Source organism: Borostomias antarcticus (genome assembly GCF_949987555.1).
Source record: "Borostomias antarcticus genome assembly, chromosome: 20".
Lineage (NCBI taxonomy): Eukaryota > Metazoa > Chordata > Actinopteri > Stomiiformes > Stomiidae > Borostomias > Borostomias antarcticus.
This window is the reverse complement of record NC_140253.1, coordinates 2,764,193-2,779,835: the sequence shown is the minus strand read 5'-3', so window position 1 is coordinate 2,779,835 and position 15,643 is coordinate 2,764,193. Positions and strand designations below refer to the sequence as shown.

Here is a 15,643-nt window from a genome sequence, read left to right as displayed (position 1 = left end):
GGAGGGTCAAAGGTTCTTCCTCGGAAGGGGAGTGCTAGAAGCTTCACGGCTTTGCAATAAACAATCCTTTTTAACGGGAACTATCTGGTGTGAAAAACTATGATGAACGTGCTTTTCTGAGACAGGAAGCACAGGGTGTAATCTTCCCAGTCTCAGTATGCTCTCCGGTGAAATGTATCACAATCCGAATATATTTAGGTGTTTGGAATGACTTGCATAGTCCTCTGGTGGGAACAGTGAAAATAAGCTCCAGGGGAATGCTTCTGTCCAAGCCACGCCAAACATGTTAAAACATTCAGATTGTGATACATTTCCCAGGAGAGCATACTGAGACTGGTAAGATTACACCCTGTGCTTTCCATCTCACAAAACCACTTTATCATAGTTTTTCCAACGTATTTACGTATGCCTCATTGACTTACATAGTAGCCCAGTGAGAGCCTGCATAAAAACTGCAGCTAGCTACTGGAACAAGCAGTGAAATGATGGTCTCTATGTTTCAGGTGCATGGTAGACAGACCACAAACAGGGCTAAATGTTCAAAATAGCACACTACCCCTTTATAAACGTCATGAACGCTAGCGGGGCAGTAGGCTGTGGGGAGCTGTATGGGTGCATATCATCTTACCATTCAGACTACTTATACTCTATCTCTCACACACAGTTGTATGGGTGCATATCATCTTACCATTCAGACTACATACTCTATCTCTCACACACAGTTGAAGTATGATACGGTATGCAGTCCATGTGACTCGTTTTTCATGACATTTAACTACCAGCTAATCTTTTGTAGTGAACTAAAATCACGTGTGGTATGATGAGTCCCCAGTATGCCCCAAACAGCTCCTAGGGCTGCCAACGTCCATGCTTTCAGTCAGACACACAATTGACTCTGGTCACACACTCTTTGAGTTGTGTTTTTGCATGCGAGTATTCTGAGAGATTTGGATTGAGCGCTAACCCTTGACCATTCAAAGGTGTGATTATCATAAATTAAGCTATGCAAAAAAAATACAGGCTATATGTGACTTTCATAAAAGAAAAACGACCGTCTCAAATGATTGTTCCCATGCCCCTGTGCTGTAAGCTGAAACTCCGGGTGTACCCATCACTCACTAGTGGGTCTGTCCCAATTCAAGGGTTGCATCCTACCTAGGTCGCAGCCTACGCGGTCTAGGTAGGTCGCGTCCTTCAGGCCAGGTAGGCCGGATGTAAACGTTTTGTGAAATGGGACGGTCTAGCCTACGGAGGATTCCGGACTCGTTATTTTGTTGCCTAAGCAGCCCCAAGCGCGTGCCAAGCGCGCCGCGTGCCGGTAGCGCGACCTGTCCTGAGGTAACCTAGCGCGACCTTTCCTGTTGTTATGGAAACACCACCGAAAATGCCTATCTAAATCATCTATCTAAACTCGTACATGCAGGCGTAATTTGGATAGTTTCCACATATTGGGATTCTATGGTGTTACTATCAGGCATGACATTTTATTAAAACGTAATAATATTAACATCAAAGTGGTTTAAAAACGTTTTAAAATCCGAGCAATGGCGGCTGGTACAGGAATTCATCCGGACCGAAAGGCATTCTGGGAGGGAGGCCGCGAAGGATCCATCAGTTGTATCCTTCAAATTCGTAAAAAATAGGCCGCATTTGTGGGCAGCATTTGGAGGACTCTTCGTAGGCTGAATGAATTGGGACAGCACTTGTCGCCCCGCTGTGACGTAGCAGCCTTCAAATCCAGCCTAGGTAGGATGCAACCCTTGAATTGGGACAGACCCACTCTCTCAGCTGTAGGCTATCTCACCAGTCCTGACAAGTACGAAGAGACACACCTGCACCAGAGTTATTTGGAGCGTGACGTGGTGACGAGGTAATGACTAAGGGGTGTTCCTTGAACGAGGGAATAAAAGCTTTGGTCGAGGTGCTGAGCACAGTAATCACAGCGACGTTTCTCATCAGTCACATCTTGTTGCAGGTAGGGAAACAAAAATTTGCTCAATGTAGGACTGGATTAACACAGTCCAACTTTAGCATTTTCATACTTGGAACATTTTGTGAACGTTGATTGACTTGATTGATTGATTGATTTAAAGATTAAATACTTTTGTTTAATTCAGTGACGTTCATTTTCATTGTCTTCATCAGTATTTTGTGACTCTTGTTTTACTTGTACGGTAGGCCATAGTATACTTTATATTACTTTAAGATTCTTTAATTTCAATCTTGTGGAAGCAGCCACTTCAGTTGAAATAGGCACATTGGATATATTGTCACAAATGTTTATATTCTTAGGAGAGTCATCATGGTGATCTACAAAGCAACTGTGTTCACTGGAGATATGCTGACTGCTGGCAGCTGGAACAACATGTACCTGCAGCTGATTGGGACTAAAGGCTCCAGTCCTAAACAACACCTGGGAAACAGTGGCTACCGAGACTCAGTGAGTGACCTCGCTACTGTAGGGTGTTTGTGCAACAGAAAAAGCATGCAAATAGAGGCCATTTCAAGTAATGTGTTTTGATCCGAGTAGACATACGGGTGTGAATGATATTCTGCAGTTAGCTGTCACCAGCAGCTCTATGCTTGCTCTTTCCACTGGTTGGTTGGTCGGTCGGTCCACAAAAACGTCCACAAACATGCATGCAGACTACGTGGTTGCAGCTATTGTGAATTTTTATTTCATTATTTTATTATTTTATCACATTTTTTCCCAATTTGGTAACCAAACACATCTGAACTTTGTCCAATTGTCACTTGTTACTGTGGAGGATTGGTCATACGACCCCACGGTCGGCGATACATGAAAGAGAGCCAGCTACCTGACTCCCTCAAGCCCATTATCCTGAATCTGACACCAGTCAGGGCGGGGTCGCTGTAGAACAATGAACCTCCGAGACGAAATTGAACTCACCACCCACAGGGAGCAGCAGCCCAACATGCCACTCCCTCTGGGGATCCGGTCACATGCGGACCCAGCGAGACCATGATGCGAACCCCGGTTCCCCAGTGGGCAGCTGCTCCGAAACACAATGCTTAGACTGCTACACCACCGGTGACTACGCTGAAGAAATAACATTTAAAGACAACTGGTATCTTCCCAACTGTGATACAGAAAAATCTAAGACATAATAAATATCTGTGTTTGGTGCTTAACTAACCTGATGCGCCAGATGATTTGATTTGCATAACCATAGTAGGCACTTTCAAAAATACTTGGCAGGTGATTGAATGAACCATCTGTCTATCAGCGTTTATCACTGACTCGTGTTAGCTGTTAGTATTTCCTCATAGAACGATTTTTTGACAGGGCCTAAACGATTCTCTATGCCCAGACTGATCTGTGGAGAGAAACAGAATGTGAGCTTGTGAGATCAGGGGGGTCTCACGAGGCTAGGGCTTAACCCCAGTCCTGTGTTGGTGATGAGCGATGGTGAGGGCACCGACACCAAACTCCGTTCTCTTCCCCAGGTTGCAGAGTATCAAATCGAATGTAACAACACCCTGGGCGAGCTTTTCCTGATAAAGCTGGACACAGAGCGTCACTTTCTGTCCTACATATGGCCTTTTTGGCCACTATCTCCAAACAATGACTGGTTCTGTAGCAAGGTTATGGTGACAACGCCAGAGGGAAAGAAGATTCGCTTCCCCTGCTACAACTGGGTGTCTACTGACAGACCACTGTTCTTCAGAGAATCCGCTGGTCAGTAATGGGAGATGCAGCTCTCTCTCTCTATCTCTCTCTACTCTCCATCCTCAACGTGTGTTGTTTGATTGTCTGAATTCATGATTCACACACTAATATTCACAAGTGCAAAGACAACACAAATAATTTGTTGGTTAAACAATACTATGACTGTGATACAAACAGATGATGAAACAGTAATTAACAAGTATTCGCAAGAACAACAAGAATTCTAATATCCCTCTCTGTCTTTTCTTTCCTCACAAGCAATGCTAGAGTTCAATGAGACCATGCCAGAAGCTCTACAGGACAGGAGGGAGGAGCTGAAGTATCGCAAAGAGGCTTACAAGTGAGAAACACCTTCTATTGGTTGGATATGTCACATTACAAGTGAGCAACACCTTCTATTGGTTGGATATGTCACATTACAAGTGAGCAACACCTTCTATTGGTTGGATATGTCACATTACAAGTAAGCAACACGTTCTATTGGTTGAATATGTCGCATTACAAGTGAGCAACTCGTTCTATTGGTTGGATATGTCACATTACAAGTGAGCAACTCGTTCTATTGGTTGGATATGTCACACAACTCGTTCTATTGGTTGGATATGTCACATTACAAGTGAGAACTAGAAAGTACATTTCCTGGAGAAAATGTGAGGTGGGCTAGCTGCTGCAGCTGCATGTAACAGCTACTGCTAGTACTACTACGGACCGGGCAATCTCCATGCACCCACCGGCGAAGACCGTGCGTCTCTAGCCCACTAAGGGGCTGAATTGTGGAGTCTGTGGCGTGGACAGTGGCGTGGTGGCGAGACTCCGCCCCCTCAGGTCAAAGCTTAGATACTTACATTGTACGAATCAGCACAGTTGTGTGAACATTTCTATATATAATATGTGTATGAGCTGTTAAAACTGTAGACATAACGACAAGTTAGAAAAAGAGTAAAAATGCAAAATTAGCAGCTCAAAAGCTAGAGTGCAGCGCCATACGTTTCAATGGGGAGTGCAGTTGCCGAACAAATCGTCATAGAGTGAAAACTGGAAGTCACACAGCTTAGATACTTACATAATACGAATCAGCACAGTTGTGTGAACATTTTGATATATAATATGTGTGTGAGCTGTCAAAACTGTAGGAGTGCCAGCAGTTTACAAAATGTGTGAATATTTTCAAAGCAACTGCTGCCACCACTCTAAAAACATAACGTTTCTGAACATTCCAAAAGCAGTTTCAAGCAGTTTCAATGGGACAAAAATAGTTTTAAAAGTTAAATTTCTAAAAAACTAAAAAATATCAAAAATCTGAATGGATCCGTTAAAGAGCTAACGCTGATGAACATTTTAAAGTTTGAATGAAGTTTCTAGCACAAAGTATGAAGAAGTAGTTAAGGGCCAAAAAACTGGGGAGAACAAGAATAAGAAAGAAAGAAAGAAAGAAAGAAAGAAAGAAAGAAAGAAAGAAAGAAAGAAAGAAAGAAAGAAAGAAAGAAAGAAAGAAAGAAAGAAAGAAAGAAATAGTGGGAATATCACAAGTTGGGCTAGCTTCTGCAAGCTAGCCCACCTAAATACATTCTATTGGTTGGATATCTCATTCCACTTCTAACTTTAAGCCTGTGTCATGGTACACAAGGTGTAATCAGACAGAGGAGAAATTACGCAATTGCAGGCTGTCAAGAGGCCCCTCTAAATGTGTGTTACATCATCATTGACTAATCTGCCAAGAGTCCACATTAAAAACATACAATATTCAACACATCCCTACAATAATAATAAATAGTATCACATACTCACTTCCTATACCTACATGCTTACAACGATCACTGGGATATACAGTCCTACAGTCTTACCCTAGACAAATCTTGCAAAGTAGCTGTCGCTAAAAGTATCTAGAAAATGTATAAAATGTAACAGAACCCAAGCTTGTGACGTTGACAGATGATTTACATTGTACTGCCTGCTCTGTCTCTCTCAACTGCTGGCTTGCTATGTTTGGTGCAGAGCAGAAATAAGGCTTGGTGTACATCAATGGTCTTTCCTCTGGGCCAAGCCTGGCTTGTTGAAGAGAGACGGGCTCCACCCAAGCTGGAGAAGCTCCCTTCTTCTATCTTGGAACATACTGTAGATGCCAGCCTACTGTAGGTCACACATCACAGTGGGCACCACAGACACCATTTGGAGCTTAAAGAAAGCATTACAGTACTTTACAGTATTTAGTCATTATGTTCCAGTAGGTTGCAGCATGAGCATGGCTGTCATGTTTTAAAGAACACTATGTTCTGTACTGTCACATCAGATGCATGTAGTGCCACATAAAGGCATCATGATGGTTCTGTTTAATTCATGTTCTGGTTTCTGTGTTCAGGTGGAGTGAGTACGCTGATGGACTGCCCCAGTCTGTGAATGCAAAGACCCCGATTTCCCTGCCAAAAGAGGTCCAGTTCTCTTTCACCAAGACAACAGAGTTCCTGCTGACAGCTGCCTCCGCGTAAGTGTTGGACTCGCACATAATAATGTTAATAATTCATTATATTTATAAAGCACTTTTCATTCAAGGAAATCTTAAAGTACTGAGAAAATGTAGTACCTGCTACCGATACCCGCTAGTACCTGCTACCAATCACCTGACCTTGGGTCTGCCTGGGGAACTGACTCTCCCGTGCTTGGGCTCCCAGGTGTCACTATTGGTGGTGGGAGGCTTTGGGGCACAAGTCAAGATGCAGGAATGAGGACAGGGCCAACGTCCAGTTTAGGGGTTTTGCTTTAACCTCACAAGCATGAAGGCACATGGCCGAAACGTTGTGCCTTATTTATTAAAACTCACCGTGGGAGCTACATACATTGTGCAGACATTCTCTCTGTCTTGTGTTCATAATACATCTGGCATATGAACTTTATATGAACTGCATACACCGTATGAAAGATAGGAATTGGGGCTTTCAAATTATGTAAATCATATCTACAAGACGGTTGTGTTTTTTGTTCTGTAGAGCAGCTGAGCTTCAGCTAGAAGGATATTTTTCATCTAAGACACCATGGAAAAGCATGGATGAAATCGATCAAATTTTTCGTGGCAAAAAGACTGAAACCTTTGGTAAGAAATTTAACTACCTCACAATAATGCATCTTGAAACAATCAGTAGATTGTTTGTTTAATGACACCTGACTCTCTTATTCCAGTGACCTCCAATACGCCCTATGTTCTATTAATTTTGTCTCTAGAATATGTGGAGAAACACTGGAAGGAGGACGAGTTCTTCGCCTACCAGTTCCTGAATGGCATCAACCCAATGCTGATCCAGAGCTGCTCTGAGCTGCCCAAGAACTTTCCTGTCACTGACGACATGGTGGGGACCTCTCTCCAGGGACACGTCAGCCTGCAACAGGAGATCGAGGTTTATTTTATTAATTACTTTACTTCACTTGAACAACTAAACAACCATGATAGTATGCAGCCACCCCGAAAGTTCACTCACAGCCAAGTCAATTTTCACGCAGTCAAGAACCCAAACTTAAGCGATCGTTTTCATTCAAGAACCTGTTTGACTTTCATACAGAATGGACACATCTTCCTGGTGGACTATAAGCGTTTGGATGGATTGACGGCAAACGTGATCAACGATAAGCAGCAGTATATGGCATCTCCACTCGTTCTGCTCTACAAAACCCCTGATGACAAACTGATGCCCATTGCCATCCAGGTAATGAAGACCTCATACTGTATGTTCTCAGTTGATCAAATATGTCTTGTCCTGCATATACAGACCAAGGTTATAATAGTTTTGCTTTTTTCATTAGTTTTTATTTTTATATCGTTTTAACTTTTTGTTTTCAATTTCAGTTTAGTTTTGATTTGTTTTAAAGCAGCTTTGCTTGTTTCGTTTCGTTTTTATTTTTTGAAAATGCTTAGTTTTAGTTTCGTTTTTATTAGTTTCAGTATTAGTTTTAGTTTTTTTTTCTTCTGCGCTAGCCTTGTGAGACCATCCTGATCTTGTGAGCTCACGTTGTTTCACTCTGTGCAAAACAAACCATCTGGCGCACGTCAGGTTACTTCTGTGCAGGGACACAGCTAAAGAACATGGAGGATAGATTTAATATCCACACAAAATGCTAGGCTTATGTATGAAATGAAAAAGACTAAAACTAAGGACATTTTCTCAATAATTTTAGTTTATTTTAGTTAGTTTTGTATACACACAATACAGTTTTAGTTAGTTATCGTTTTTTAGTAAAGTCTAGTTTTTATTTTTATTCCAGTTAACAAAAATGTTTTTTCACACCTAGTTTTAGTTTTTTTGTTAGTTTTCGTTAACTATAATAACCTTGATACAGACATGAGACCTGCTCTTAGACTTAAAACTTAATTCAAGAATCGGCAACAGAAAACATTTTGTAGTCCTTTGATCATATTGTAGTGGACTCTTAGGCTATTCATAATTCACCGGACTGTTCACACACACACGCACACACACACACACACACACACACACACACACACACACACACACACACACACACACACACACACAGAGAACTGTTATTGTTGAAATTCTTGAAATGTCTCATGATTATTTGTAAGAACTGTGCAGGCTTAGCTTGGGTTGAAGAACCTGAAAGGTCATATGACTTTGTTGCCCCCCACCACCCCACAGTTGAAGCAGGAGCCTGGACCACAGAATCCCATCTTCCTCCCCAGCGACTCCGAGTACGACTGGCTGCTGGCCAAGGTCTTTGTGCGGTCTGCGGACTTCGCTGAGCACGAGCTGAACTACCATCTGCTGCGTACTCACTTGATGTCGGAGGTCTTCGCCATGGCAACTCTGCGCAACATGCCAATGGTGCACCCCCTCTACAAGGTAGCTACCGCAAAAAGTACATTTGTGAAACCAAAGATGGTAACGTATTTCTTATTCTAATTCTGCAAGTGGTATTAAAGTATTAATAATAATTCTGCAAGTGTTATTTAAGTAATAATAATAATATTAATAAAAGCACTAATAATAATAATATTTATAATAATAATACTATATTCACAAAGCATTTCATTGTGAGACAATCTCTAAGTGCTACTGCACATTGTCAATGAAATCGTAACTGACGAGGATTCATTTTTCAAAGCTATAAGTAAAGTATTGTTTGTTTTTCATCATTATTTTCCTGTACTCCACAGCTCCTCATGCCCCACTTCCGCTACACTCTGCAGATCGACACATTGGCTCGAGCTCAGCTGATCAACCCAACTGGCATATTTACTACGGTAAACATATCAGTGGAGGCCGAATATGATTGTATTTCAGCATTATAGTTTCATCCATTGAATTGAATTGAATTGAATTCATTCTTTGAGTGCAAAATCACACCGAGGTGCCTCAATGCACTTTACAACAAAATTAAAAACAACACAGACAAGAACATGGACAGACAGACAAATGTGAAAACGCATGGACAGAGAATGACAAGCAATATACCGTAGAAGCATCAAAGTATAGTGACATAGAACAATATAAACAGTGTGCAATATAATATATAAATGGAAGACTATGAACATTGAATAGTGCAATAACAGCTTGAGCAATCATTGAGGTAGTTATTGAAGCCCCCCCTGCCATAGCCGGTAGACAAACATACTCCTGGAGCTTGCTCGATCGCCTTGTTGAGAGGGGTCAGGGAAGAAGTTTTACAGCTCACTTATCTGGATCTCTCTCTCTGAACTGAGATTAAGCAGGACAAGGAGAGATGATGAGCCAGAGTCAGAGCTAATGAGTAGATCATTTACCACTTCAGTGAAGGCAGTTTCAGTGCTGTGAAATGACCTAAAGCCAGATTGATATGGCTCAAAGAGATTATTAGAGTTGAGATAATCGGTCAATTGTTTGAAAACTACTTTTTCCAGAAATTTGGAGAGGAATGGAAGGTTGGAGATAGGTCTGTAGTTGTCAAGAACATCGGGGTCAAGAGTTGGTTTCTTAAGCAGTGGTTTAACAACAGCAGATTTGAAAGAGGGCACAACCCCAGAAGAGAGAGAGGTGTTCATAATGTTAAGAAGATAGGGGCCAAGTATAGACAGAAGTTCCTTGACGAGTTTAGCAGGGAGAGGGTCAGATGGGCAAGTCGTAGAGTTGGCAGAGAGTACCAGACAAGAGAGGGTTTCCAAGGACACTGTATTAAACTGAGAGAAAGTGGCGGTGGTCTCTATCATGTTGGGTTGGTGTCCAGTGGGAGGTTCAGCGGAAAGTTTGGCGGCCTCAGTGGGTACAGAACTGATAATCAGATTTCTGATATTGTCGATTTTGTTGTTAAAGAAATGAAGAAACTGAGAGGCAGTAAAAGGAGAGTTCGCTATAGGGGGAGGTTTACGCGTAAGTTTGGCTACTGTGTCAAAAAGGAACCTAGGATTGCCTTTATTGGTATTAACAATAGTTGAGAAATAGAGAGCATCATTCTGTAAAAAACTAAGCTGTTGTGCCATTCTAATCGAGCACCCTCTTGTTTGGAGGTGCGCCACTTCTGTTCCAGCCTCCTACACACCAGTTTTTGAAGACATAGCTTATTTCAGTTACATTAATGGTAAATCAAGTCTTTTGCATCTAATGTTTTTTTGGATTATTCTACCCTTCAAAAATGTAAAATACCTTTGTTAACTTTGTAGTACTTTGCTGTTGGAGGCCCAGCGATGCTACCGTATCTGCATAGAGCAGTATCCACACTGACCTACAGCTCCCTCTGCATCAAAGAAGACATCGCTGCCCGCGGCCTGGACTCCATACCCAACTTCTACTACAGGGACGATGGAGTCGTGCTGTGGGACATGATCTACAGGTGAAGTAGAGAAGGGTTGTGTGGGACCTGTATGATGTGGACTCTTAGCCCTATTCTCAGGCACAGTACGTACTGTAACTCAAATGAGCTGGGCTCGAATGCCTCTCCTGACGACATCTTTCTGTAGTTTGAATCCCTCTCGACAAAATGTTAAAAATGTATGGTGTACCATCTTTTCTCAATCTAGGTTCAAACCTAGTAGGTATTTTTACCCTTAAGAATAGACACTACTGTAAATGGCCTGTAGAATTGACTTAAAGTTTAATGTTGTATATTGTGTTGCACTACAAGTTGTAATAATGACAATGTCCCTTGTGATTTTGCATAGTTTCGTCGAGGGAGTGGTTAATTACTACTACACCGCCGACTCTGATGTCCAAAGAGACACTGAGCTGCAGAACTGGATCAATGACGTCTTTCTCAATGGCTTCCTGGCCAATGATGATGCAGGTCAGGGCTGTGTCCTCTTCCCTGTTTACTTTTCCTGACTGAGCGATCATCTAGTCTGAATCACAGTATGTATGGTTTTTGAGATAAGTAAATATTCATTATAATTATTATTTAATGTAATTTTGTAGCGGTTAAAGAAACTAGCTGGCTATAGCTACGAAAGCGTCCTTAATAACCTTTGTTTGGGCAATGTGTATTTTCATAGATTGGCTTGATCAAAACCGAAAAACTCTTTTGAATGATCTTCTTCTTCTAACACCAAACTATTTGAAACCGATCAAACTGTCCATGTAAACGCACCTAGTGTTTCCCTTAGCAGCGGTCAATATTGCTCAATTTCTCTTGACGTTAGATATCGAGAAATAATTGAATGCACAATGCGTTCAATTATTGCGCAATTATCTAATCAGTATTGAGTATGCCAGGGAGCCATGTAACAGCATCAATTCAATGTTTGTCAATGTCATCCAGGTATCCCTCGATCGTTCGAAACTGTGACAGAGCTGATCAAGTTCCTCACCATGGTGATCTTCACAGCATCAGCCCAACACGCTGCTGTTAACAATGGCCAGGTATGACATCATCTCCTACCAAAGCATCAGTGACATCACAAAGCTAACCTTTCCCAGATGTATGTATTCTACACTGAGAGACAAGCTGTGTTTGAAACCGTTTCCTATTCCCTGTATAATGCACTATATGGTGCGTTCACCATCGTTTTGTAGTGTTCAAACTCTCAACAGTTAATTTAATTCACTATAAAGTCCACTTAAAAATACCCACAATTCACGTTGATTTCTAGTGAACAGAGGATGTACCCTACACCCAACAATTTCTCCCATATACCACAATGCAACGCTGTCGTGTTTTACCGAAACCGAAGGCGTGAAGACGGTAGCTATCAGTGGCTAAGCAGTTAGCTAACATAGGATGATTCCTGTAGCTGTTTTGCTGCTAATGCGAGTTTGAGTCTGCCTCCGTTTATGCCTGAGAAACAGAATTTGAACCAACAGCATCAAAATAGCTACAGGAATCATTGTTGTAATGTTAGCTAACTGCTTGAGCCACCGACAGCTACTGTTAATGTTATGGAAGCTGTTGTTGTGCGCTAACTGGCTCATGGTCTTATTGTGCAACTTTACATCTTGCTATTAGCAGAAAGCACCATAGTTGACAAAACCACACTTGCACATCATTAGAATTTCTTCAATTTATTTGGGATTTAACATTCAAAACTGAACATTGAAACTGAATACTACCTGAGTACATTTCAACCTGCTGCTATCAGTGCTCGGCTTGTTTACGTGATACTGGGCGTGTCTGCTTGCTTGTGTCCATGAATATCCAATGGAATGACGTTCTATGTAGTGTCCGAAAACCATTTAATTGTTCCCTATGTAGTTCACTATATGGAAAACACTACATAGGGAATAGGGAGTGAGTGAACGATTTCGAACACAGCTAAAGTATCTGTCAGTTCAATTGGTTTTTGGGCTCCCATGCATTCATTGCCTGTTCATTCAAATTTATCGTCATGACATTAGACTGGGTGTTTGTTTTGCGCACTAAATAAGTCTTTCTAATGATTTTTTTTATTTTTTTAATTTCGCTAGTTTGATTTCGATGGCTGGATGCCCAACACCCCAGTGTCCCTGCAACAGCCTCCTCCCACCACCAAGGGTAAATCTACAGAGAACACCTTGCTCGCCACCTTCCCTGACGTCAATGTGACGGCAAATGGCATCGCCGCGGTGTATCTCCTGAGCAGGCAGTCCACTGACTATGTGAGTACATGAAAGGTTATAGGTTCCAGCCAGCAGTATCAGTCGAGTTAGGGCCCACTCCTATTCTACGTAAGCTACGCTAAACTGTAAACTGTAACTTTACGCGAGCGCTCGCGTTGAGCCCGCGTTCACAGCCGCGTCAGCGTAGCTGGCGTAGAGTATGAATCAGGCCGTAGGCTACAAGACCATATACTGTGCATGCCTCAGTTGATCTGGTCAGTGACTGGTCAGTGTCCAGTGACGATCAAGTGTCTATCTATAAGGAGTCCACTGGCCACTGATGTATAAGGTCATATTTGGAGGACTCAAGCCATTGGACTGAAACTATGGGTGTGTTCACACCTACACATTTGATCCATTTGGAATCGGACTATCGGACCAAAAAGGTTTCCTCCGCTTTGTTTGGAGAGGTGTGAACGCGTATTCGAACTCGGTCCCCGGATCAAACAACCGAACCATGGTCCGCCTAAAAAGAGGACTCAGTCCGCTTCGAAAGGGACCATGCTTTGGTTCGCTTTTGGTGTGAACGCGCATCGGACTATCTGTAGGACCAAAACAAAGAGCACGTCTCCTGTGTGATAGGTACACAGAAAAGGTGTCGTCGGCATCCATCAGGGCCTGTATTCTGCGTCGGTACCAAGTCCTATGACTCCTTTGCATTGAAAAAAGCAGCGCGCCTTCATTGTTTACACGCGTCCAGATTCGGTCATGCTAATATTGGGTCGCCGTTGTTATTTGGCCAGAGCACCCAATAATCACAAGTAGCGCCAGTATGGCAAATGCAATGCGCAAAGAGGAAACTACAGGTGGTGCTACAGTAACCAATTCAAAAAGCCAGTAGGAGAGCACAGCACATGAGAGGTGGTGGGAGGTGGGAGGAAAGGTAGAGGGGGAGGGGGCGTGGAAGGGGGAGAGCAGTTGAGGGGGGGCGGGGGGGTGGAGGTCTGCACTCTCTGAGTGCAAGCCCCTCTAGTTGTTATAGTTTTCCGATGGCAGAACATCCAGCCAGAAACCCCCATAAAGAATGCATCGCTACCCATTCATCTCTCTCATTAAGGACAAACATGTACTGTATCTGTTCATGAATTATAATCCACTGATTATACAGTACTGTTATAATGTACCACCATCTGCCTCACTTCTTCAGGTTGCCTTGGGAGACTTCAGGGAGGAGCAGTACAGCGAGAAGGAAATCCTGGGGTTAATCGGCGACTTCCAGAAGGAGCTGGAGGTGTTCCATTACCAAGTCAAAGCCAGGAACGTCAGACTCCCGCTACCGTACATATATCTTAATCCAGAGAATGTGGAGAACAGTGTAGCTATCTGAGATTTGTCTCAAGGGTACATGACTTTCACAGGATTATAACAGATGAGATGTAATGGTATTTTACCATATATAAAGAAATGGCTTTTGTTGTTGACTGTCTTTATCAAATTGTTAGTATTGTTTTCCTATTACTTCCATTATGTTTAGTTGGTAGATGAATCATCTATCAAATGTCAAACTCTAGGGAATAAACGCTAAACAACACAATTAAAGAGTTGCTTTCAATGTTAATCTGAAATGATGTGTAGATATGATGAATAAACTCTAGAAGCGAGCGAAAAGGATGAGAGCGAGCGAGAAAGTGGCAGCCAGGAGAATGAGACTTGCCAGTCACTGCCAAAGACACCCATAGCTCCCAGCAAGCATGCTAGTGCTCTGGGAGCCAACATATGACCCCCCTCCTTCCAGGCTCAGAAGCACCATGGGTCCAGTGGAAGACGCTAATCCGCCTGAGAACAAGAACAGGGCGATCCAAAGCTGCCATGGCCAGATGGGGCTATGAAACTGGCCAAACCACCTATGAATGTGGACAAGAGGAGCAGACAATGCAGCACTGCCTCGTCTGCCCTCTACTACCCAACCAGTGCAGCTCAAAGGACCTCGCAGTGTTCAATAAAAATGGACAAAGGACTGTGTAAAGACATGGGAAACTGTCATATAACCAACCAGCTTCAAAGACACGAAAGAGAGAGAGAGAGAGAGAGAGAGCAGACACCCTCACAGTCTCAGAGCAGAGAATGCTGCTGATTTTTAAACGGTTTAGAAACCTAATTTTATATATACTTAGCGACATTTTTAATTATTCAAAGTTGGCTGGCTGGTTAAAACTGTAACATGTTTTTCTGTGGTGTGACAAACTCAAAACACAGATTTAATATTGCTTTACATGGTCTTTAAGTGTTTTACGCAAAATAGAAAATGGCGTTGGTGGCGCTAGAGTGTTCAAGCGGTTGACATGACACTTGGTGATGAGGGTCATGGGACTGTCGCAAATGAGTGTTCCAATTTTCACAATTTTTGACAATATGGTTCTATGAGCTGCCATAGACTTCCATTGCAGACTAAACAATAGTAAAAAAGCCTACAGTTACAATAGGGTGCCTTCGCACCTTCAGTGCTTGGCCCCCTAACAAGGAACAAAGAGGCTAAGAAGAAAAAAAAAATCTACAGAGAGTACCATGCCTGCCACCTTCCCTGATGTCAATGTGACAGCACATTCCCAACAAGCTCTTCCAAGACTTTTTTTATATTGACCTCAGAATCACTGCTGACCTTGAAAAAGCTCTTGGTGACAACAGCTCAAAAAACACTGCGATGACATGTGGGGTCCCACAAGGATCAATTCTAGGGCCCTTACTTTTCAGTTTACACATTTTACTCCTACGCAATGTCATGAGAAGGAACAACATTAGCTACCATAGCTATGATGATGACACCCAACTCTACATTTCTGTGACACCCCTCGACTACAGCTCAGTTGACCATTTGATAGAATGTATTGCTGACATACAGTGACATACAGTAAATGTGTAGATGTCACAGAACATCCTCTAGTTAAACCAGGACAAAACTGAAGTA

The 15,643-nt window shown here is 42.5% G+C and overlaps 1 protein-coding gene across 1 annotated transcript; it reads left to right on the top strand.

Moving 5' to 3' along the window:
• Positions 1-2,302: 2,302 nt before the first annotated feature.
• Positions 2,303-14,509, top strand: LOC311322381 (hydroperoxide isomerase ALOXE3-like; the record flags this gene model as incomplete). The annotated part of the gene is made up of 15 exons (XM_084454447.1): positions 2,303-2,440; positions 3,469-3,538; positions 3,950-4,031; positions 6,051-6,173; positions 6,361-6,440; positions 6,908-7,080; positions 7,243-7,386; positions 8,338-8,541; positions 8,856-8,942; positions 10,335-10,504; positions 10,833-10,954; positions 11,426-11,526; positions 12,568-12,738; positions 13,886-13,999; positions 14,474-14,509. 15 exons carry the CDS (start codon positions 2,303-2,305, stop codon positions 14,507-14,509), a joined length of 1,815 nt encoding a protein of 604 aa, XP_084310573.1.
• Positions 14,510-15,643: the final 1,134 nt, after the last annotated feature.